General features: G+C 48.1%; 2 protein-coding genes across 3 annotated transcripts; both read left to right on the top strand.

The window, feature by feature from the left end:
* The first annotated feature begins 381 nt into the window (after positions 1-381).
* Positions 382-14,654, top strand: srebf2 (sterol regulatory element binding transcription factor 2). 2 transcript variants are annotated; one of them, XM_079177860.1, is made up of 20 exons: positions 382-693; positions 4,161-4,537; positions 5,096-5,285; positions 5,433-5,611; positions 5,835-5,987; positions 6,080-6,361; positions 6,469-6,583; positions 6,663-6,814; positions 6,962-7,166; positions 7,271-7,446; positions 7,820-8,069; positions 8,194-8,363; positions 8,482-8,653; positions 9,146-9,263; positions 9,368-9,477; positions 10,052-10,184; positions 10,300-10,471; positions 10,923-11,099; positions 11,945-12,056; positions 12,326-14,654. In XM_079177860.1, exons 1-20 carry the CDS (start codon positions 603-605, stop codon positions 12,538-12,540), a joined length of 3,549 nt encoding a protein of 1,182 aa, XP_079033986.1. In that variant the 5' UTR covers positions 382-602; the 3' UTR covers positions 12,541-14,654. The 2 variants fall into 2 exon arrangements, with proteins under 2 accessions (XP_079033986.1, XP_079033985.1); XM_079177859.1 differs by having other exon boundaries at positions 6,080-6,373.
* A 711-nt stretch (positions 14,655-15,365) lies between these two features.
* On the top strand, positions 15,366-17,608 carry nol12 (nucleolar protein 12). The gene is made up of 6 exons (XM_079178413.1): positions 15,366-15,519; positions 16,121-16,226; positions 16,323-16,371; positions 16,466-16,611; positions 16,750-16,862; positions 17,189-17,608. The coding sequence occupies exons 1-6, from the start codon at positions 15,410-15,412 to the stop codon at positions 17,385-17,387; spliced, it is 723 nt and encodes a 240-aa protein (XP_079034539.1). The 5' UTR covers positions 15,366-15,409; the 3' UTR covers positions 17,388-17,608.
* The last annotated feature ends 5,471 nt before the right edge of the window (positions 17,609-23,079 follow it).

Raw genomic sequence — 23,079 nt, 5'->3', positions numbered from 1 at the left:
AACAGAAAACATTAAATCTGCATTTAAGGAAACAATGTTAAGTATTGTATAATAGGAGGAAAATACTTATCATTTGAATTACCGTGTCTCCAGTATTTATTTAATGTTATCTATTGATTAATGTGTTTATTATCATTACTTCCGTGGTGCTTTATTTGTCTAATGAGCTCCGCTTCTCTTCATGAAGACAGGGGGCGCGGTTTATTCAAATGACACAGAAGCTTCTGATGGTTGACGTACTATCAGACCACGGCAAACGCGGCCTTGTCATTGGACGATGATGACTGGTCTCATGACAACAACAGCTCGGCGTCGACCAATCAGAGCCCGCTTTGAGCCACAGAGTCTGTTTGTGAATGACGTAATGAGCGTAAAGCAAGATGGCGACGACTTAACCGTGTATCGGCGTGAACTAGTTTATCGACGCCGTTGTCTGCCTCTCCTGAGGCTTTAGCGTTGTCTTACGGCTGTTCCGGACAACAATAATCCTCTCGGTTAGATAAAGGTGTCCACAGAACAGCCTGCGGGTCTTGTCTTCTCCCCCCCCCCCCCTCTCGCGACCCTCCGGTGACAGCCGGGGAGGCGAGGTGCGAACCGACGGGATGGACAGCGGAGAGTACATCTCCACCATGGAGAACATGGACCCGACTCTGGCGGAATTAGGGGACGAATTCACCTTGGGAGACATCGACGGTGAGTAGTTATGTCACCACGAACACTGTCGAGTGTTGTTTGCCAAGTTAGTGTCGGCCTGTTTCCGCTGTGAGCTCCGCGAGATGCTCGTCCATGCTGAGAGCTGAGGACGTCTGTTTATGGTTTATGTATGAAGGCTGCACAAGACACAGTAGTCAAAGTACGCAGGAGGTGAAGAATGATCAGCCTTAGAGTTCCTATAAGTTAGTAAAATGTAGAATGATGCATGTGTCTGTAACTTGTACGGTTTTTATATATAGATGTACAATCATCATGTTTTGCAAATCAATGGAACAATAAATGAGTTCAGTCGCAGCCAGAGTGTTATTTTCCACGAGAGGCTGAGGTGGGTGTCATCAGGAAGCTGTGTATGAGGGCAGTGAGTGGAGACACAAGAATGCAACTTGCTGATCAGGCTTGAGTGTGTTTTCACCCTGAGCCTAGGGAGTCATAAGATGAGCCATTTAGATGTTTAACTAGTTAGACTTCATGACTTCCCTACTAAATCAAGTGAAGAAGACCTTTCTTCAGCATCTTTTTTTTCCAAGCTTATTCTGCAGAATCATGGAGCTGAGTTTGTGGGACAACACATCTGTAGAGATCAGCATCCCTGATCCAATCTCTCTCTTTTATCAAAACAAGTTTCGCCCTTTGGCACACATTGAAAGGACTTGGCTTTTGGTGAAACGCTGGTCCAGTGCAGAGTCACCAGATTTCCATTTGGGTGGAATTTCACTGAATGCCAAATCACCAGACCGGACTGATGGACCTGCGTGTGTGTGTGTGTGTGTGTGTGTGTTGTTCTTTTCGCCTACTAGTGGGCACAGCAGTGTGTTTAAACAACTACTTAACAAGATGATGTAACAAACCGTGATGATACTGACTGCACACAGGCTTATGAGACATTTCAGAACCTCTTCCTGCCTTTTGGTTTGGGGTGTTAATTGTCTTTTCAAAGGGGCCCTTAGACAGAGCCCCCTCCTCAACCACAATTATGTAATCCCACATAATCATTGTGTGAATACATGTACAGATCGTGACTGAGAGAGAGAGCGAGGGAAATGACACTTGAGGGTGGACTGATGGATTCACAGGCGAGCCGCAACAAAGACGGCCCTCACTTGAGTTTTTCTTCTTTCACTCTGTCGCTGTTTGGCCCGCTGCTAATCGATAAGTTCACTTTAAAAGTTCACTTTTCCCGTCAGGCAGAACGGCAGGAAAACATTGACCCTAGTTCCTAAAAATCGCAGACGCCATCTTCCTAATGATATGCGGGAGAATTGTTTAGCTTTCATCATCCCGGCCTCGTTCAGATCTGCAGTGATGGCTCTGATTGCTCTCTCTGTGCGGTTACTTCAGATGTTCATTGAGTGTGAGGTCTTAGAGGCCCCTGTAAGGGCTCATGTAGTTGACCCTATATTCATCTACAACATTCTTCCCCTCCCAATTATTCTCTTGGCAACCGCAGCTCTGATTATATAACCTATTTTCCCTGTGTCTCGCAGCCTAGGAACCCTCCACCCCCACACCCCTGATGGATTTCCCCTTTGTGTAAGCTTGTCTGAAGCCCGCTGGGGGCTCAGAGCTGCTTTGTCCTGTCTGTCATCAGCAGTCTGCCCCCCCATGGTGGTGCACAAGTGCATGCGCTGGTGTGTCTGCCTAGTTGATGTGTGTGTGTGTGTGCATGTCCATGTGACGAGTGCAGGACTGGATTCTGCATATTTTTCAACCGGGACCGTTATTGTTGTAGTTTTTCCGTTCTGAACATCGGTGATGTTTTGGGGAGTACTCTCACTGTTTACGACCCTCTTGCTAACTTCTCTGTGTCAACAGAACTTCCTCTCGCAGCCATTAGTGCCGTCAGAGGAACTGCTATGTGTGCCGATAAGAACACCTTTTATGGTTTTATACGCTTTATTGAAATACAGCAAGTGATGACAGACGGTCAGAGGTGACAGGAAGTCGGCCTCTGTTGCTGAGAGAGATGAGTACGTTTTATTTCTCCACTGTGTCGACTTTCCAGCTTCATGCATCTATTCTGGTATCCTGGTTCTTCAGTGTTTTGTCACAGTGACATAAGAGATGACAGGATGATTTTTTTTTCATTCTCAGCTCGTTGGACAGCATGTGTCACCGCTCCATGAATGATTTTGCGTAGACAAAGTTCTGAAGGACTGGCACTCCTCGCCTCTCATGAATGATGTCATTATCATGTCACAACGTACAGCGGTGGCTGGAAGCATCTTCTACATGTTAAATAAGGCAAACTCATAATTAATGTCAACTGTAGCAGCTGTTCAGAGCTCTTGGCTCTATGATAGCCTGTATCTCTATTGTCCATGTGTCGTACATCTTCCCATTCACAATATTAGGAACGGTCCCACGTCAGTGAGGGTGATCCGTGATTTCATGTCCCCTCTGAAACGGTCCATAAAACGTGTCCTGTTGGGTTTGCCTGTAAGACTGAGTTCAGGGCCCGCAGACGCTGCCTACTGACACCTCATTGACCCTGATGGCTGAGCCCATGTGCGCTATCGGTGATGTCGATCAGTCATGGCAGCCTCCACCATATGGACCTTGTCAATTTGTCAAACGTGTTGAAGTACCAAAGTCCCGAGGGACTGCGAGCAGCATGGCGTTCCCCACAGTAATGGACGGGCGTGTCTTCTTCGGACATCTGCTTTTGTCTCAGAGGGGACATTAAAGAGACGTTAACACCCAATAAAATGAAGCAAATGATCACGGTGTACATAGCTTTATGCTGTGATAGAGATACATTTCATTATTTGTTATTTTATTTTTAGGGGGAATTCCATTTAAAAGCGATATACGTACATGTTGTTATTAAAATAAACCGATGAAAAGGCTTAGTACTTCATCATAATTGGTGTTTGCTTGAGTGTTTTTTTCACCCTGCTTGCCGTTTTGTCTTTCGGGGCCATCAGTGAGATTGCTGCACACCTTTTCAAGGCTATCCGTGTGAAGGCCTTTCAGGCCAGAACAGTAGCTTCTTTCTCTGTGTGTGTGTGTGTGTGTGTGCGCATGTGCCAACTCAAGGCCAGTCCACGTAATTCTCTGGCCTTTACTACTCTTATCTTATTCACACATGTGGGCCAGGTCGACAGTGGGGCAACCTCACCACCTTATGATCAATCAAAGAGATCTTTTCAAGGACACTTGTGAAAGCGGCATGTAGGTTATTATCTTCTTGGTGCTGTAATATTGCGTGTGGCTGTGACCCGAGCTTAAAAGTAGTCAAGTCATTGTCAAGTCATTGGGATTTAGCTCATCTTGTGAAATTCATCTATTGTTATTGTGTTGTATTTAAACATTTAAAATGACAGAATTGTTCAGATGTTGACATATTCCTCATGCGCTGTATCACGTTTTATATCATTGAATGAAAGTCCGAGCTGTTCCCACGAGCTTTATGTTTCAAAGTCCCTTCTGTCTCTCCGCCTCCTCAGAGATGCTGCAGTTTGTCAGCAACCAGGTGGGGGACTTCCCGGACCTGTTTGAGGATCAGATGACCCCAGCGGGCCCCGTGCAGAGCGCCGGCGCCGGCACCGCCCCGCGCCCCGCCATCCAGACCCCTCCGGCCCCCAAGACGCCGGCCCCCGCCGTCTACCAGAGCTCCGCCGTCGGCCTCGTCTGCGCCCAGACACTGTCTCCCGTCTCCATGCCCCTCACCCCTCCCCTCACCCCCGCACAGACTCCCTCCCCCGTGAGCGTCACCACGGTGCAGCAACTGGTGACCCGCAGCCCTCCGCTCCTCCAGCCGCGGCCTCAGGTGGTCCAGCCCATCCAGCCTCAGCCCCAACACACAGCCCAGCCCACCATCCAGGTATCAGCTGTCACCACTTTGACATGAGTACTAACTCCCATATTACTGGTAGTAATACTGCTGTTCATTCTACAAGGGATGAGTTAAGTTTATGCAAAGTTATGTAGCGTGTTGAGAGTATTCCAGGTTAGGTTTTGGTCTGAATTATAAGTGCTGCAGTGATGTAGTGCTGTAGTCGTGAGACAGGCTGTTTTCAAGGTGCCTGCCTCTCCTGCTGTGATTCCATTGTCTGTTTTTGGGGCGTCCATACTTAAAAAAAAAAAAAAAGGGGGGGAAAAAAAAAGCTTCTGCTGAGAGGAGAAAAAATTCACAGCACTGACAGACCGTAAAATATAATATCCAGCTCAGCATCCCCACAAATAGCAAAGCCCGTCTCAGCAAAACTGTAGTCAGCCTGACAGATATAGTTTATTGTCTTGAGTGAAATAACTTTTTCCTAGCACATCAAAAAACAGAGAGGCGAAACTGTCTCATGTGGCATCAAACTTCAGCGATCTCCGAGGGGAGAACGCATGTTGAGATGAAACTGGAATGCGGTTTGTTTTTGCTTAAATGCAGATGCACACCCAGGGGATCGCCATGCAGACCCAAAGCTTCCCGGTCCACACCCTGGTTCAGACCCACAGCCAGACGGGCCTGCCCATCCAGACCCAAGCCCAAACGGTGATGATCGCCTCCAACGGCGGACAGTCCCGTTTCATCCAGAGCCCCGTCATCTGCCACCAGAGCCCCGGTTCCAGCTTCCAAGGTGACTAAAGAGAGGAACAGGAGGCTGTTTGAGATAGTTGTCAGGAAGTGCTCCACATTATATTAAATTCATCGTTCTCTTAATGGTTACACGTTGTTGTCCTATCATTAATGTGGTTCATTCCATCCTCTTGTCTCCCATTCCCAGTCCTCCAACCACACATGCAGAGCATTATGACGTCACCACAGCTGCAGCCAATGACCATTCAACACCAGCGTGTTCTGACCCCAACCTGTCAGACCATCCAGACCCTCTCTACGGCGCCCACCACAGTCCACGCTATGCAGCAGCAGATGCAGCAGATGCAGCAGATGCAGCAAGTCCCTGTGAGTAAGACGATCAGCTGATAATAACGGGCAGATAACAAAACCCGGCCTAGCAGTCATCACTCTTAATTACAGCAAAGGATAGCTCGTACACTAATTTGTTTGTTTCTGGTGTAAATGCAAAGATGAGCAGAGGCTCTGCAGATTTGTTTTGATCTTTTGAACAACTTGTAAACAAACATAAACGCTTCACATTGACCTTTAGGGGGCATCTTTCCATCAGGTTCTCGTCCAGCAGCCTCAGATTCTGAAGACCGACTCGCTGGTTCTCACGACACTGAAACCAGACGGCACGCAGGTTCTGTCCACCATGCAGAGCCCCACAGGGATCACCCACCTGACCACGCCCATCCAGAACACAGCTCTGCAAGTCCCGGTATTTAGCCAGCCTGAGAGATCACTATGTGGTTGCTAATAATGGTCGTGTTTTGGTTCCCGCGCTGACAACGACCGCACTTCCGTCCCCAGACGCTGATGAGCGGCAACATCCTGACCACCGTCCCCATGATGATGGGAGGAGGAGACAAACTGCCCATCAAGCAGCTGCAGCCAGGCTCCTCTCACTGCACTAACATGTCCCGATCCGGCATGGATCAGGGCCAGATGATGGGAGGAGTAATAGGCCCGGGAGGAGTGGTGAAGGAGGGCGAGAGGAGGACGACGCACAACATCATCGAGAAGAGGTATCGCTCCTCCATCAACGACAAGATCGTGGAGCTCAGAGACCTGGTCATGGGCAATGATGCGAAGGTTAGCCCACCGGTACAGTCCTTTTTTGAATTTGTAAATACAACCCATGATTTCTCATGCATTTTATAGTAGTTCGACCGTCAAATGTCCTCCTTCATTCTTCACAGATGCACAAGTCGGGAGTGCTGAAGAAGGCCATTGACTACATCAAATACATGCAGCAAGTCAACCACAAACTACGGCAGGAGAACTTGGCCCTTAAGATGGGCAACCAGAAGAACAGTGAGTGTTTACGTTAAGGAACGCCGATCTGTTGCAACTTGAGATTTTAATTTAATCCCCCATTTAATCTCCATTTCAGAGCCAGTGATTCTGTCTGAAGAGGTGGACATGAAAGAGGAAGTAGTGATGATGTCTCCTCCAGCCTCGGACTCTGGTTCCGGTTCCCCTCAACAGTTCTCTCCCTACTGTGTGGACTCAGAGCCAGGCAGCCCATTGCTGGATCACGAGCAGGTAGCACACCTTAGCCTTTAGAATGGTAGTAGTTCATTATATGGATTCCTCCTTATGCTGCATAGTTACAGTGAATTATTCCGCAGACATTGAATGTGTAGTTATTGATGATCGTAAACCTGTTCTCTCTCTCCTAACGTCTCTCAGATGAAGATTGAGCCAGACTCTCCCTCCTCGGTCGGAGTGATGGATCGCTCTCGGCTGCTTCTCTGCGCCCTGACCTTCTTCTGCCTGTCCCTGAACCCGCTGCCGTCTTTGTTGGGCTCCGACGCCTCAGGGGGCCCCGGCCTAACCGCGGGCCACGGGCCGTCTAGAACGCTCTTCTCGTTCCCGGCTCACACGCAGGACTTCGGTGAGCAAGGGCGGAGTCGCGATGGAATTAGTGACGCGGCAGGATACGCGGTTGTGAAGTGTTCTAAAAATGTTCCACGTGTCTCGTCTCCTCTGGCCCTCCAGCTTCCTGGCTGCGGTGCCTGCTGCCGTGGGTGATGGTGTGGGTGCTGAGCGGGGTGGGAGCGGTGTGGGGCTGTGTCAGGGTGCTCTACCTGTGGGAGCCCGTCACGCCCCTTCACTCGCCGAAATCTGTGTCCTTCTGGAGGCATCGCAAGCAAGCCGACCTGCACCTCAACAGGGTGAGTACGGATGCTGGAATGCTGTTCATATTTTTTTTCCCCAGCATAATGTTTTTCTTCTCTAGAGGGAGTGTGGTCGCATTTCCAAATATAGGAAAACACGATCAACCTACTCACATTTCCTGTGACAGTGTGAATATATTGGATCCGGTTTTGGATGCGCTTTGAGAATTATTTGTGACGATTCATCGCTAACTGAAGATCGCTTCGCCCAGTCTGATTGGCTTTGATTCTCTTCTCTCAGTTTAGCCTGCCTGTTCCCTGCAAGTCCTTTATTTTTAGCTTATGTTCAAATCCCCCCCCCCCCTCTCCCATCACTCTTCACTGAATACTGATGAGCTCACCATTTCCCCTGCCTTCCTCTCTCCTGCAGGGCGATTACACGGCGGCAATGGCCAGTTTAGAGACCTGCCTGTCCGTCTTGACCCGATTGCTCCCCTCGACCACTCTGGACCTGGTCTGCTCGCTGTCCTGGAATCTCATTCGCTACATCTTGCATCGTCCCACTCCTCTGGGTTGGCTGGTGCATCAGGTTAGGGGGAAGCACGAGGGGGAGGAGGCTAGGACTAGCGCCAAGGACGCGGCGCTGGTTTACCACCGGCTGAGCCAGCTGCAGCTCACAGGTGAGCGTTGTGCGGTGTACACAGGCAGGACGGCACACGGGGGTTAGATAAAGGACTGATATAAATATGAAGATTCAAACACGATGACACGGTTTCTGTTCTCTCTCTCTCTCTCTGTGTGTAGGGAAGCTGCCTCAGCGTAGCAGCCTGTGGGCTCTATCCGTGTCTCTGAGCGCTGTCAACCTCAGCCAGAGCGCCCAAGGCAAGATGGCCCCCGCCCAGCTCACCCAGATCTACGTCACTGCAGCGACAGCCCTGCGCACCGTGCTGGGCCACCACCTCTCCTGTCTGCCTGTGAGTCTTTTTATACGTGGTCCATCTCCTGTCTTGTTACTGTTTCAAACTGGTGTTTACTTCGTTTTGAGTTTTCTCTCCATCATCAGCATCTTTTCTTACCGCGTTTGTCTCCCAGGGTTACCTGTTGAGTTGCGCGGAGAGTGTGGCCAACCAGTCGGAGACCAAGCCAATCCCCGACTGCCTGCGCTGGCTCTTCACCCCGTTGGGCAGGCAGTTCTTCCTGAGCTGTGATTGGTCGGTGAAGTCTGAGAGCAGCGACGGGGTGTACACCTCTCAGAGAGACCCAAGTATGACATAAATACAGGCCTCCTCATGCGTATGTGTTGCTGCAATGTGTTTTTTTTTATTTTATTTTTATCCAAAACAAACAGTCCAAAAAAGATTTTGGACAATTTCTTTTATAACACAAGATGAACTCAAGTCGTCACACTTTTTAGGGTACATCTAGCTCCTTTAAAGAAGTCTCTCATATTGCTAGAGGAAGTTTCTAAAAAAGGAAATATAATATTTTTAAATGGAGCTACTGCATATTTAACTGCGAGTATTACTCCAGCTATTTATTTCCAGCGATGATATTAAAATCTGAGACGGGCCCCTGGTAATCATTTGTAGCTGGATGGATGGATCTCACACCGAATCATGTCGGCTAAATTAGCTGTGTTGGCTTACAGATCGTTGTGTTAAGCTTCATGTACCCTGAGTGAATATTGTGTTTCTTTGTTTATTTAATGTTAAAGCAATGCTATGATTTCACTGTTTCCCTCTTCATCTTCCCCCAGCTGACCCCATCGCCCAGCTGCACCGCTGCTTCTGCAGGAAGCTTTTGGAGAGAGCCGTTCACACCCTCATCCAGCCGCAGAGCGACTCTGAGGCGGGCAAACGCGACAGCGACTCCGGGTAAGGCCCGGCTGCACCAGCGATCTTTTTTTCCACCAGTTTGATGCGAATTCATGACTCAACCCCCGGATCTGTTCTTCTTCTCCGATCTGTGTCTCTTTCAGGGAGTTCTCCAGCGCTCTGGAGTTCCTCCAGTTGTTAAACAGCTGTACGGAGGACTCTCCGTCCCCTCCTCCTCCCTTCTCGACTCCTCCCAATCACACCACCACTCCAGGTATGAATAGCATGAGGAGAACAGGCCTGTCCAATCACGATAAAGCATGAATCACATCAGATGTTGTTCGCTAGGGGGGGAAGCGATTTCTGTTTCTCATTACAGCGTATTAACCAGATAGCCATCAGAGTTTATTACTGTCGGCATGAATGGATTTTCTGAACCATACACTGACAACCACTTTGGCTTTGGGGATTAACTTTTTATCGGATTATCACAGATAACACTTGCAGTCATTGATTTGTGGTAATAAATGACTTGCAATGGATATGAACACATTGACAATCTGTTGAGAGGACGTTAATTAGCAACAACGTTCATTGATTCTTTTTTTTCACACAGACATTGTGCACACCAAGCATTTTATATCATCACACGCATACAGCTTTCGATCCCGCTGGAGACACGGAGACCTTAGCCGTCACATCATCTCTCATTTGATAAAAGCTTGGAAAAGTAAAAAGCTTTTCACAGCCACAAGAAAAGAATCCATTCAGGCCTCTTACACTCGAGCTAGTTTGTCCGTATTGGTTTTTTTTATTCCTACATCATCTCCCTCTCTTCTTCCTGCCAGTGAAAGACCCAGTGAGTCGTTGGTGGGCTTTGGTCCTGAAGGCCACCGTGCATTGGCTGCAGGGCGACGATGCCGCTGTGAGGTCACTGTTGGCAGAAGCGGAGCGGATGCCGAGGGCTCTACACACTCTTGAGTGAGTGAAGTAAAAACTGGTTTCAGTCGGTTTAGATGTGTAATAAAGACAGTTAAACATTCATCTCTGTTGTAAAGGAACCACGCCAACTGTCCTCTTGCTTCTCTTGTTTCAGCCACCCTCTGCCCAAGGCTGTGCTGCTGCTTTGCAAGGCGGTCCAGATGAGCCTGCCTCCTCTGAAGGGAGAGGGCGCGATAGCCTACCTGTCCCACTGCGACAGAGCCAGCGGCTACCTGCGCTCCAGCATCTCGGTGCCCGTCGCCCAGACCGGGAACTGGCTGAACAAGGTAATGCACAAAGCATCCCTCGCGGCGCCCTTAATTTCCTTCAGACCTGTAACGTGATCTTGTCTGCTGTCTTACACATGTCACAGACACCAGTCTTCACTCTGATGCAGACACACACACACACACACACACACTGCATGCTCAGTTGGGGAGAGGCTGACGTGGGGCTGTGTGTGTGAGAGTGTGTGGGTGGCTGGAGGTGGCTGTGGTGCATTGTAGTTGCATTGCATGATCCTTAAAGCCGAGTGCAATGTGTCTGCAGTGCAGTACAGAGGCCTCCCCAATCTGCACGCACCCGCTACACACCCCACCACTCAACATGAGACGGCACTGAATGTCACGGTGTCGTTTTAAGCGTGCACGTTGGGTTGAGAACAACTGGTGATGATGGGGCTCGGTTGTCGTCGTACAAACGGCACTTTTGACCTTTCGTCTTCCTTCCCTTCCAAAGGGGGTGGAGCTCCTGATCTGTGACCTGCTGCTTACCTTGAGGACCAGTTTGTGGCAGCGGGGAGGCAGCAGTAATGGGGAACCTGGCCCGGCCCCTGGATCCCAGTTGGCTGGTTTCCAGAGGGACCTCAGCGCGCTCCGAAAGCTCACACAGTGCTACAGACAGGCGCAACACAAGGTACGTCCCTGAATAGACCAGACATGTCCAGGTATCGGCCAGAGATTACAGAGTTCAGAACCGTGTACGTTATATATTTATACATCATATAAGGTGTCGTAATCTGCAAGAAACAAATGCAGGATGAGATGAGAAACAACATTGAAGCCTAAATTCTTACAAACTAATAACGCAAGAGTCATGGGATTCTAGATTAAGCAGTAGATTCATGTTATTGGTTAATTTACTGCTCGTGTATTTATTGTCATGGAAAAATATGGACAAATGCCCAAACCAAGATATTAGATTAGTTGTTAAATTAGCTTTCACAGAGAATAATAAAACAATGTATGATGATATAACATTGATAAGCAGGTAATAATACCCACAATGTGTTGCCGGCATGTCAGGTTAACAAAAACTCCTGCGCCGCACTGATCGTAACTCCCACAAATCAGCCGGGACCTGCTAATCGTGTTCGTGATAATATTGCATTTACTGTATCAGCCTTGGAAATCAAGTTCTCTCCAGCTTCTTGCCAGCTGCAGAAATCTCCCAGCGGTTTAATACATCATCAATCACACTTGTAAGATTTACTGGAGCAGTCATTACTGTAGCCAGAGGGTCTTTAACAACTCCTGCTCTCGCAGCGGTTGCTGCTCATTTGTTCTGTCTTGACTCGTGCGAGACTCTTAAGGACCACACGGTCTGCATCGTTTCATGAGGCTCGGGTTGTGAGACCACTCGCTGAGAAATATGTGTGAGGTGCTTTACATCAACGGCAGAAGGGTTCTTGTAGGTATCCCTGGTAGTTTGCTGTATGCTGGGTGAACTGATGTGTGTGTGTGTGTGTTTTTATTCTGCAGGTGTTTCTCCATGAGACCACAGTGAGGCTGATGGCTGGAGCCAGCCCCACAAGGACACACCAGCTGTTGGAGCACAACCTCCGACGCAGGACACACAACTCCTACACAGCCGGTAAGGGAGGCTCATTGGTTTGATTACAGACATCATCGTCATAGTTACAGAATCGTAGTCGCACTCAAACTCCGAGTGGAAGTTCACCTTGACCGCCGGCTCAGGATGAGTTCCCCTGTGGTCGTTCTTAATGTTAACTATTATTGGCGAAATGACCCAGTATTAACACACACACACACACACACACACACTCACGCCAGAAGGCAATGGACCCTAACCTCCACTTTTCTTCTTCACCCCCCCCCCCCCCTCCCTGCTGCCGTCCGAAGGTGACTGCGTCCTGGGTGAGAGGGAGCGGGCTCATGCCATCCTGCTGGCCTGCCGCCACCTGCCCATGCCCCTGCTAACCCCGCCCGGGCATCGCGCCCGCCTGCTGGCCGAGGCCAAGCGCACCCTGGAGCGGGTGGGAGACCGTCGCTCACTGCAGGACTGCCAGCAGATCCTGCTGCGCCTCAGCGGGGGCACAACCATCGCTGCTTCCTGAACACACACACACACACACACACATTAGGGCTACTCACAATACAACAAACTCCGTAATTTACCACCATACATACAAAGATGTAAACCAGGCTACTCATCCACCAACAACATGTAAGACTTTTCTGTCCCGCTTTTGTCACACACAGACACCTGATTTTGAACGGTCTCTGTATCCACACTGCAGGCTCAACATTAGCTCCTCTCTGATGCTTAGTTTCACTGTTGCAGCACAATCATGCCACCTTCTGGCCGTTAAGGGTACCATGCTGGCTTACTGCCTCACTTCTAACAAAAACGCTACACAACAAGGAAAATCAGGTTAAATAGGCCCCAAAGGGAAAAGGGACCATTATCTAATAGCTGTTAATTAATGCAATGCAGCAGCGAAATTGATTGGTTATAGGATACCGAGCTGCGATGCAACGACCGTAATGACTTGCTCGCTTTCGGTTAAGGGCGTCGGGAGCATTGGAGAGTAGACAGCCGAGAGTCTGTTGAGCACGGCTGTGCTGTGGGATGCAGACGGATAGATTTAGCCGGCTTTCAAAACACGCAGCGCTGAGTAGTGTCTCTTTCTTATCTACCTCATACACTGTGCATCGTACTGTGGAGCAAAATAGGATGCTGAAGCACCGCGTCCGTCATCCTGAGTGTGAAACAAGTGACCGTTTTTTTGAAGTGATGCTTCGATCCAGTGCGGCGTCGTTCTAATAACGACCTTGCTGAGCTGCTTTATTTAGACCTTAGGCTGCAGCAGTACGGTTGCTTTAGGAATTTGATTTGCAGCTGCAGAAACCGCAAGAGCGATAGAGTTTGACAGTCAAACAAGAACCAGGGAAAAAAAAAACAAGATTGGGTTTCATGGACACACGCTCACACAGATGCTTCTACATATTCCATATTAAATTAATTGCATTCAAACTCACAAATGTGATTGTATATAGGTTGTACATATGCAGACAAACAGAAGTAGATTAAAGGGGAAGTCCGTACTTCTGCTTGAGAGGACACACGCGTTAAAAGAAAGAGCTGCATCATGTCAGAGTCGTAACGGTTTCCTGTCAGATGCTCTGACCGTGAGAGCAAGGTCAGCTGCCTCACAGTGATCCTCCAACCAAACATCTTTTTACCATCGAACTCTCGCGTGCTGTGGCCTTGCAAGGTGGCCTCAAAGCAGAAGAAAAAAAAAAAAAAGCATCCAAACATCCTTAAAAGTGCCTGCAGACCATCCTTGTGAGGCGCCTTTCGAGTCCACAGGCGGCGAGTGTCAGAAACTCTAGATGCTGGCTGGCGCATCACTTGAGGATATATATATATATATATATATATATATATATATATATATATATAAAAGGGGCCGAACGCAGCGATAAAAGTGAAGGTATTTTTTTGGGAAGTGATGTCCACCTTTTTGATGTAAAGCTCTCAAGCAAAAATGGCCTTGACGTACTGTAAAGAATTATTTTATTATGTTTCATCACATGTGAAATGATGGCGGCGTTGTATCTTTGAGAGATCTTTGTCCAATTCGCTTTTTATTTTGTAATTGTTGACTTACACACGAGAAGGCACTTCTGTCATTCCTTGTTTCTGTGCTCTGGTTTTCTTTATTTAAAGGTAATGCAATATTACTATCTATAAATGCTTTTATCGGGCAGTTATGTCGTTGTTATTGTTTTATATCGATAACAGCATCCTAGGATCAGACACAGAATCTTTAATAGGAAGATGTTTATCGAAGCCCGCGTTTAAACAATTAGCCTGACGTTTTAGACTCACTCTTTTTTTCGCTGTTTTTTAAAAATACAGGCAAACACACATGAATGCTATTAGAACTCTGTCTTCCAGGTCAACCCACGGTGTAAGTTAGCAACCTAAAGAGTCCTGAATATATTTTTATCGGTGTAGATTATCTTTCCTGACTGGTAAAAGTGTGCAAAGAGTAAAGCAGTGCTCACACAGCCATCGGCGGGCTGGAGTTTTTTGCTATATCATTATAATTATGTTACAATAGTTGTTGTCGTTTTTTTGTCTTTCCCCTTGATGTGTTTTATCGTCTGACTTTCTGTGTTTCATTTTGATGTTTGTTTTGTAATAAAACAACACATGACAGTGTTTGGTGTGTGTGTGATCTTTCAGTGGTACCATGCTGGACGTGGATGTGTAAGATGGAAAGCACAAATACGAGCAGTGAAACAGAAAAAGATGAGAGCATGTTTCATCTCAACATGGGTGTTGGCTGGGTGTGAACGCCAGTGTAGATCTGATAACTCTGTGAAGTTTATTGGTGTCCTCTCTCTCACACTCTCTTTGTGTGATGAGCACTGGACACCTCGGTGTAAATGAAACTCTCTAGCTGGTGGTGGGTGGCGTGCTTTGGATACATAACGAGTCCCTGCCACTTGGAGGGATTGCCTTAAAGTTGTCATAGGAGACAGGACAGTGGACAAGTACCTAATTAGAAAATATAAAATGTACGGGCGAAGGAATGAAGATTAAGGCAGTCATATCATGATTAACTGAAATACAGACCGTGTTACCTCCATTTGAAGTAGCGTCATATTCATTTTCATTCACATCTCAATAAGATAAGGTGACCTGATATCAAATACATCATTCTATCAACATATTATGTAGTTTAAATTTAAACAGCAGCATAAACTCTATAAACCAGGTATTTATTTTAGGTGACATGTGATTACACCCACTGTACAGTCTGAACCAACAAAATCATTACTTTGACCTAAATGTTTGTGTCGTGCGGAACCTATCAGGCTTTTAGCCCCGTGTTTCTAGTCGGACATAGTTAAATCACTAGTCCCTCAATACCAGAAGCCGGAAGTACTGTGGGGTAAACTCACGTGTACGACATGAAGAATACTAAAAAGCAACACAATGTGTCCCAAAAGGGTAAATTTAAGCCCGGGTCCAAGAAAAGAGAAAACAAATGCATCATTTCGTTTGATGACAAAGACAGAGAGTAAGTTGTTCGACTGATGACAGTGTGTTGAATGAAGATGTTAGCTAGCATCTTAGCATTAGCCCGTACTGAGGTTAGCACTCCATGTTGGCATTAGTTAGCTTTCTCCCAAGTATTTGTATTACTTTGAGAAGCATTGCAACTCTATCCACGCTATTTGTGTGTAACGTTTTAATGACAGAATAAAACCAAGCAAGTGCAGATACTGTATAATATCAGGTTTATGAGACGTGTGCATTATAACTTTTACAAAACTTAATAATTCGGAGTTATAGGACGCTCAGTAACGTTAGTCACATTCCTACGACCAGCCTAAACGGTTTGAAATATACACTATTGAAGCATTGTGGTGTTGTTCTAAGCCACCATTCATTCCTTATGAGTGTATTTACTTACTGACACATTAACTTCAAAACCTCCACTGACCAAGATGTTAATTTGATTTCTAAATAAGAGTTTTCATTATAAGAAAATGCACCAAGCCACGTTTGATTCTATTATAATCGCTGTTATATGTATCCATAATGTGAGACAAACACAAACCGGTAAAGAATGAAATGGTGACTGTGTTCTCAAGCTTCTTCCTCTTCTGCTCTGGCAGGGACTATCTAACAGGTTTCCATAAAAGAAAGGTGGAAAGGAGGAAAGCAGCAGTGGCAGAAATTCGAAAGAAAATCAAGGAAGAGCAGATCAGAGTCCGAGTAGAAGTAAGTGTGAAGTGAAAGAGCGCAGACTTCAAATTGGTTTAGGTGGGAGCAGCACGTAAGGAAACACTGATGACATGTCTGGCTGTCTGCTTTCAGAGGCATAAGGAATACATAAGGCTGCTGAAGGAGAGGACGGACGCTCTCGGTGAGTTAAAAAGCAGAAGTCTATCGCTGATCGATTTGCTGAGACTCTGTGCTTATTGTTGTTGTTTTTTCCCTCACTCGATCCCGTCTCTCAGAGGAGGCTGAAGACGATCTGGAAGATGCGATAGTCGCTACAACGGAGTCCGTGCAGTACGATCACCCCAACCACACCGTCACCGTCACCACCATCAGTGAACTTGACCTCACAGGGGCTCACCTGCTCGGACCCGCCGCAAAGCAGGTGAACAGTAAATCCTCGAGTCATCTCGTGTGTGTTTTTCATCAGGCTAACTTATGCCTGGTTTTACTGCTTATAGCTCTGTATGGTTGCTATGAACGTAACTGATGGCAATTAACAAAGAGGATCTTTGCTTTCCAGGACAATGGGGAGGGCAAGGACGAAGAAGTAGAAGAAGAAGAACAGGGGAAAGAAAAGCAGGAGGAAACGGCACCGATGCCGAGAAAAGCCGGGAATCCAATCATGAACAAAAAGTAAGCTGTTCATCATGCAGGGCTCTTCATATTCTCTTCAGTGTTGCCAGTTTTTCCTGTGACAACTTGAATACTTTAGGTATTTTAGCTTTTGGTCAGACATCACTTTGGTTTCTGACCACATTTAAAGGCTAAAGGGTTAATCAACTGATCACTTAAGGAATGCACAGGTAGTGTGAGTGTTGCCAAATGCGCTGTACGCCCCAACAATACAGTGGTGACGTAGCGGCGGTCTTCAGATGTGTCTTCGGTTTGTCTGCCCGTCTTCCTCCAGCCCCTCTCACTCCAGCTGCATTTCTCTTTGTGTCCCTCCCCCGCTGCTACAGGATCCGCTCCCTAACGGCGTCGCTCAGCAGTTTCACCAGCAAGAAGAGGAAAGGGAAGCAGGAAGGCCGAGGTGGACGAGGCCGTCAGACAGACAAGAAACAGACCGCCACAGAGGGTAAAAGTAGAAGCGGGAGGACCACCAAGTGGCAGAGACGTCGACTGACTGGGAAAAAGGTGCACAATCGCTCCAGTGTCTGAGCAGGACGCGTATATGCTGCGAAGAGTGTAAAATGAACTCGAACCGACGTGGACGCTCTGTCCGCACCGTGTTGGACCGTCTATCTCAGTATTTCCAGTGTACCTGCCTCTTAAAGAAACTTGTGCTCAAACTGTTTTTTGTAGTGTTTATTGCTTGATCGTAAACTGAAGTGTATTTAGCTTTTAATTTCCATTAAATAAAAACATAAATCTTGCTAAGAAGTGACTTTGTCAAGCTGTCTGTGTGGAATTCTTTTCTTGCTATTGTCTAATAGGAAGGCTGACGCTGTTAACATCCTCTCTAGAACATCAGGAAATCAACCCTCTCGCTCTGTTTCCTCCTAGCTCAGTATCACCTGTGTGTGTGTGTGTGTGAGAGAGTGTGTGAGATCTAAAGGAGAACCAACCACTGTGTGTCTTACAGCGTGCTCCTTATTCAAGAACCGTATCCCACACAGCCAGTGGTTTGGCCGTATGTTAAACCTACACCTCACCAGTGTTTATTTATTTACGTTAACCTGAGCCAGCGTGTGCCAGCTGTCCCTAGCATGAGCGCTTCATTTCGCTTTCTAAGGCCCATGATATTTAATACAACCGCACAATAGAGAGACCGGCGGGCCACCCACCGCCTCCATGTTGGCTCTGGGTCCGCGTGTGCTTCAGGGCCACCGCCGTGTTAACTGAGAGCCACCATGGCCGTCGTGGTTGCTTCAGTTTCGCTCATTGTCGGAGCAGCCAATCGGATGGATTTGAGGGTTTGGCAGCTCGGGAGGATAGAGAGCATGTGGGAAGAGGACGCATGTGCCTTGTGGGGGGTCTGATGGGCAGCTTATCCTCCGACTCTTTATGACATACTCAGTGGAGCTGACAGCGGCAGCCTCTCTCGTCAGGTAATGCTCATCATTTCTTATGATTTTTATATCAAAAGTTCATATTTAAACTCTTAATTGGTTGATTTAATGTATAGAGGCCGTGCAGCTTGTACGTGAAGGTAGGTTACAGCAGGTGCTTAGTGGTTGTAATGCTACTCTGTGGGGAGCTTTGACAGTCTGGGTGTATTGTGTTTCATTATCTCGAGTGTGATTATAGTCAAAACCTACCGAAACACTTCTGCTTTGGATCTTCCATGAACCATGAAGTAAAAGATCCTCTTTAGTATTCACTCAGAGCTGCTGCTCTGTGTTTACACGTGTCTCTGTAACGTGGTGTCACAGCCAGGCTCACCAGCATACAGGGTGCTTTTAGTCTCAAAAACTGTCATATTCTTATTTTACCTTTCTTATTTCATGTTGTGGAGGATGCTCTGAAAATATATTCTTATATTCCATGTCTCTTTGCATCAGCCCACAACACTGCTATACTTTTTTAATCGGTGCAACACATTTCTAATGTTTAAGTCGCCCACAGAAGTCTTTAATGTATACTCATAGTTGCTCCTATTTGTTTTACATCATTGTGATGTTCCTCCTTGACCCCTTTTGCTGCTGTCTCCCAGTTTCCTCCGAGGGATGCGATGATTGCGCAGGTTCCCCCTCCGGACTCACCATGGCCCTCTCTGGCGATGAGCCCATCTGCCCCAAGTTCCAGCCCAACATCTTCGACCCCTCCCGCTGCCACGAATGCCTGCGTCAGAGGCGCCTGCACGCCGGCGCGGGGGACAGCGCAGAGGCGGCGCCACAGCAGAAGCCCACAGCAGAGGCTGGAATTGGGGCCAAAGCTGGGACCCACACTGGGATCGGATCAGGCAAAGGTGTGCCGTTAACGCCGATCCCGTCGCAGGCAGAGGAAAGAGACACCAGCAGCAAGGTGAGGAAGAAGAGAGGAAGAGGGAGGGAGATGAACACAGTAGCTAGGTAACGGGGGGGGGGGGGGGGGGGGGGGGGTAGAGGTGGGAACACGAGTAGAATATGTGCTGAGTGATGGGATTAGCTGGAGAAAGATGAGAGCATTAGAAGTCACAGGTAGTTTGACACTGACGTATGCTGAGTCAAGGAGAAATGGCTTCACTCAGATTCAACTTGCAGATCAGAAATGACGCACACAGTTTCATGGTGTCATTTAGAATGGAACATTTCACAACTTCTCACTTGATTCAAAAGTCTGTTTCTTTAGGTTTGTATAGAAATCAAGCGCCCTCTTAATTTAACACGGCCCACACGCATGAACCCAGCTCACGGGATCATGTGTGAGTCTTTGTTGCTTTTTGAGTAAATCAAGAAAAGGTCAGAGACGGAGAATGAGAGGCACCGACGAGGAGCAGGGTGGAAGCAGTGGCTCCTATTATAAATTAACGAAGCTGGATCACTTACTGCCCTCTTGGGAATCACTTGTTATATTAGACAGAGGGGCCACACACAGGAAGAAGGGCATGTTTCTATAAAGTATGAAAACTGGCAACACTTTTTTTCTGTTTATCCTGCTCCCGTTTCACATTACTGTTATCTGGTTACAGTAACGTATTTAAACACACAGTGGATCACGAGTTGTACCAGCTTAGCTTCCAATGTAACAGGCCCACCTGTAGATCCCTGGAGGTTGCAGGGATGGACGCCAGCTTTTGACATTTACAGACAGTGAAGTCACAGTTTTGGATCCTTTTTTAAGACATCTTAAGTCTTAGAGGTTTTATGGCAAGAAAAAAAAAGCGGTGAAATATTAATGAGGAAAGCCACGAGCCAGGTCGAGTTACAGAGGTGTAACCCTAATCGAACAGCAGACTGAACATGTGAGTGTGTGTCAGAGAGGACAGATGGGACGGACGCTATTCAGCTAACTCTCTACTGAAGGAGTTGGAGCCGGAGAGACAGATCTAGGAGAGCGACATCAGCGCCTCCTCACTCTGTCACTCAAAGAGAGACTGGAGTTTTGCTGAGGCCTTGTGATTGGCCCGTTTCCTACCCTGTCATCCTATCAGGAGGACTCTGACGGTCTGTCGGTGGTGAGCAGCTACTGCGATGTCAACAGAGGCCGTCTGGGTTGTGGGGAGAGCTCTCTGTGCATCCTGAGCCCCGACTGTGAGCTCTATATCTGTGACGGCGACGACGACGACAGCACCGACAGGTAGGACAGCACGGTACTTTAGGAGAGCTAGAAAGTGGAATTGTAGACTTTAATATATAATGTTCCATGTTTTCTAACCTTAAACATTCATGTTGCGTGACGCAATCTATGAAATCCGTGGTATACTGATTGAATTGTTCTCTCTCTTCCTCCTTTTGCCTCGTACTTTTCTCCCCTCTCGTCTTTCCGCCTCTACTCTCGTCATCCGTCGCCCATCTCCTCTTCCACGCAGCTGTCGCGACCACAGTGACTACCAGGAGTTCAGTGCAGAGGACGAGTACCTGCCGGTCCGTCGGCGTTCGACCAAGCTCGCCATGACCCGGCTGGACCCTCCACCCCACCGGCCGAGCCCTCGCGCCTGGATGGACGAAGCTCGGAGCAGAGACAAGTTCAGCGGTCAATCGGGTACATGAAAGCCGAGCTGGTATATTGTGACGTTTGGCAAATGCTTCATTGAATTCCTGGCGGAAGGGATGCATTGATAAGAGTTGGATACATGACATAATAGAAGCATTAGAAGAAGAAATGTACCTCAGTATCTCTTATTTGAACACATGTAGTTCTATATGAGTCCTGTGCACCAGTAGGCCGAGCCTTCAGTCAACCTATGATTGATATCACTTGACCAATCCATATCCAGTTACAGCCAAAGGTGTTCTTTACTTGGCAATACTGTTTGATGTCACCAGCTGAGGTGTCCAAGAGCAATTATGAGTAATACAATATCACTCAGGTTGTGTCAGGACACCTCTGGTAGTAGCTCAGTGGTTGATCTTTGATGATCTCTTATTTCTCTCACCCCTCCTTCGTTCTATTTCTGTCACGCTGAGCAACTTCTCTCTTTTCTTGCAGGGTTAAGAGAAGACGCACAGAAGCGTGAAAGTGGGTACTTCTCCCTGGGGAGGACAGCGGGTGTCCGCTCAGTCCGTGATGGCGGGCCGCCGGCTCCATTCCGCCATTTTGAGAGAGGACATCCTATCTTCGGCAGCAGAGGCGTAGAGCCCAAAGACACCATCCCCTTCAGAAACCCTAATCTCGGCGTGGCCTCGGAAAGGCAAACGGCGGAGGGTCTATTTGATGACCTGCCTTTGGAAATGTTGCCTCCTGACCCCTATGAAATCGCCGTTGAGGTTGAGGCCCGGGTCGGCGCCCGCTCTCCGAGTCCTACTCCTTTTAAGATAGCCGAGTCGCTGGCCTCAACGGGGCGAAAAGGTCGCAGCGGTTCCTATGGTCGGGGAAACCCTTCCTCTGGCGTCTCTACCAATCATCAGTCGGGACGCTTTGAGTCCTCAAGGCAAGGCTCAGCTCTGCCATCTCGTTCCTCTTCTCCCTCACGTGGAAACTCACCGTTCAGACGCAGTGAGTCCGCCGCTTCCTTCAGCAAGCATAACTTTGATGGAGGAGGGTGGTCTCACGGGACGGAGCCGGCATCCAGAAACTCCTCGCAAGGCACTCACGGGCGACGTGTCGATTCAGAAACTCTGCCAAGAAACTTTAAACCATTTGCTGGTTCGGTCAAATTCCAGACCAGCACGGTTTCTGACTTTAGGAGTGCCTTGAGGAGAACGGAAGTAAGCGGGTCTTTGAGTGGTCGAGGTCGTGACAGCAGAAGCTCGTCTCCCTCAAGGAGGGACTACAACCCTTCAGGCCAAATGTCTCTCCGCAAAACGGAAATCAGAAGCAGTTCACCTCACGGACGCCGGAGTGACACTCGTACCTCGTCTCCATCTAGGAGAACATCCGACAGTCACAGATACTCACCGCCAAGCAGGAATGACAGGGCGTCCAGCCAATCCCCCCTTCGTAAATCTGAATCAAATCTGTCTCTAAGCGGACGTAGTCACCACGGACGCTGTGGCTCCCCCATAAGAGAAGGCTATGATATGGAAAGCCAGGCTCTGCTACGAAGCCCGACAGCTAAGAATGGACTGAATGACCAAGAACATGAAAGCCCCACCGTGACTGCATCCAGGCGAGGTTACGACACAAGTCCGTCTGTACTCCGCAAGACCGAATCGAGCGCTGTCGATGGCAGTCGAGGTCGTGGCAGCCGTTGTTCCTCTCCAGGAAGGAGAGGCCATGAAACCCCTACTCAGCATCAGCTTAGGAAAACAGACACCAGTGGTTCTTCACACAGCCGTGGTCGGGAGAGTCGCACCTCCTCCCCTTCGAGGAGAAGCTACGAAGCTCCTTCTCAGTCCCTGCTGCGCAAGTCTGAAGCAAACAGTTCTGTCAGAAGCCAAAGTCTGTTGCCCTCAAGGAAAAGCTATGATGCTCCTGACCAGCGCTCACTGCGGAAAGCAGAAACTAGCTCCTCTCTGAACAGCAAGAATCACAACAGCCGCAACTCGTCTCCCGCTAGAAAAGGTAACAGCGACCTGCCAGGCTACTCAATCCTCAGACTGGCCACTAACAGAGATTCCAGCCATACCTCTCAGAGAAAAAACACACACCATGACTCAAAATCTGACTCCAATCGCTCACCGCGCTCCTGGCAGGAGTCGACACATTCCCACCGCAGCTCCTCGTTGTCTCGCGCTGCTTCACCCTCCAGACAGACCACGAATGGCCGCAGAACAGCTTTCGTCACCTTGGACACACCGAGGAGCCCCGGCAGCATCAGGTCTGGAGT

Source organism: Pholis gunnellus (genome assembly GCF_910591455.1).
Source record: "Pholis gunnellus genome assembly, chromosome: 17".
NCBI classification, from domain to species: Eukaryota; Metazoa; Chordata; class Actinopteri; order Perciformes; family Pholidae; genus Pholis; species Pholis gunnellus.
Note: the sequence above shows the minus strand (reverse complement) of the source record. Positions and strands in the feature narration are given on the sequence as shown.

Bases quoted from the DNA above. Each gene is read 5' to 3' on its own strand.
- srebf2 (XM_079177859.1), top strand. From the start codon at position 603: ATGGACAGCGGAGAGTACATCTCCACCATGGAGAACATGGACCCGACT. The intron at 9,478-10,051 runs GTATGAATAGCA...TCTTCCTGCCAG, and splicing joins CAATCACACCACCACTCCAG to TGAAAGACCCAGTGAGTCGT. The intron at 11,100-11,944 runs GTACGTCCCTGA...TTTATTCTGCAG, and splicing joins ACAGACAGGCGCAACACAAG to GTGTTTCTCCATGAGACCAC.
- nol12 (XM_079178413.1), top strand. From the start codon at position 15,410: ATGAAGAATACTAAAAAGCAACACAATGTGTCCCAAAAGGGTAAATTT. The intron at 16,372-16,465 runs GTGAGTTAAAAA...CCCGTCTCTCAG, and splicing joins GGAGAGGACGGACGCTCTCG to AGGAGGCTGAAGACGATCTG. The intron at 16,863-17,188 runs GTAAGCTGTTCA...CCGCTGCTACAG, and splicing joins AATCCAATCATGAACAAAAA to GATCCGCTCCCTAACGGCGT.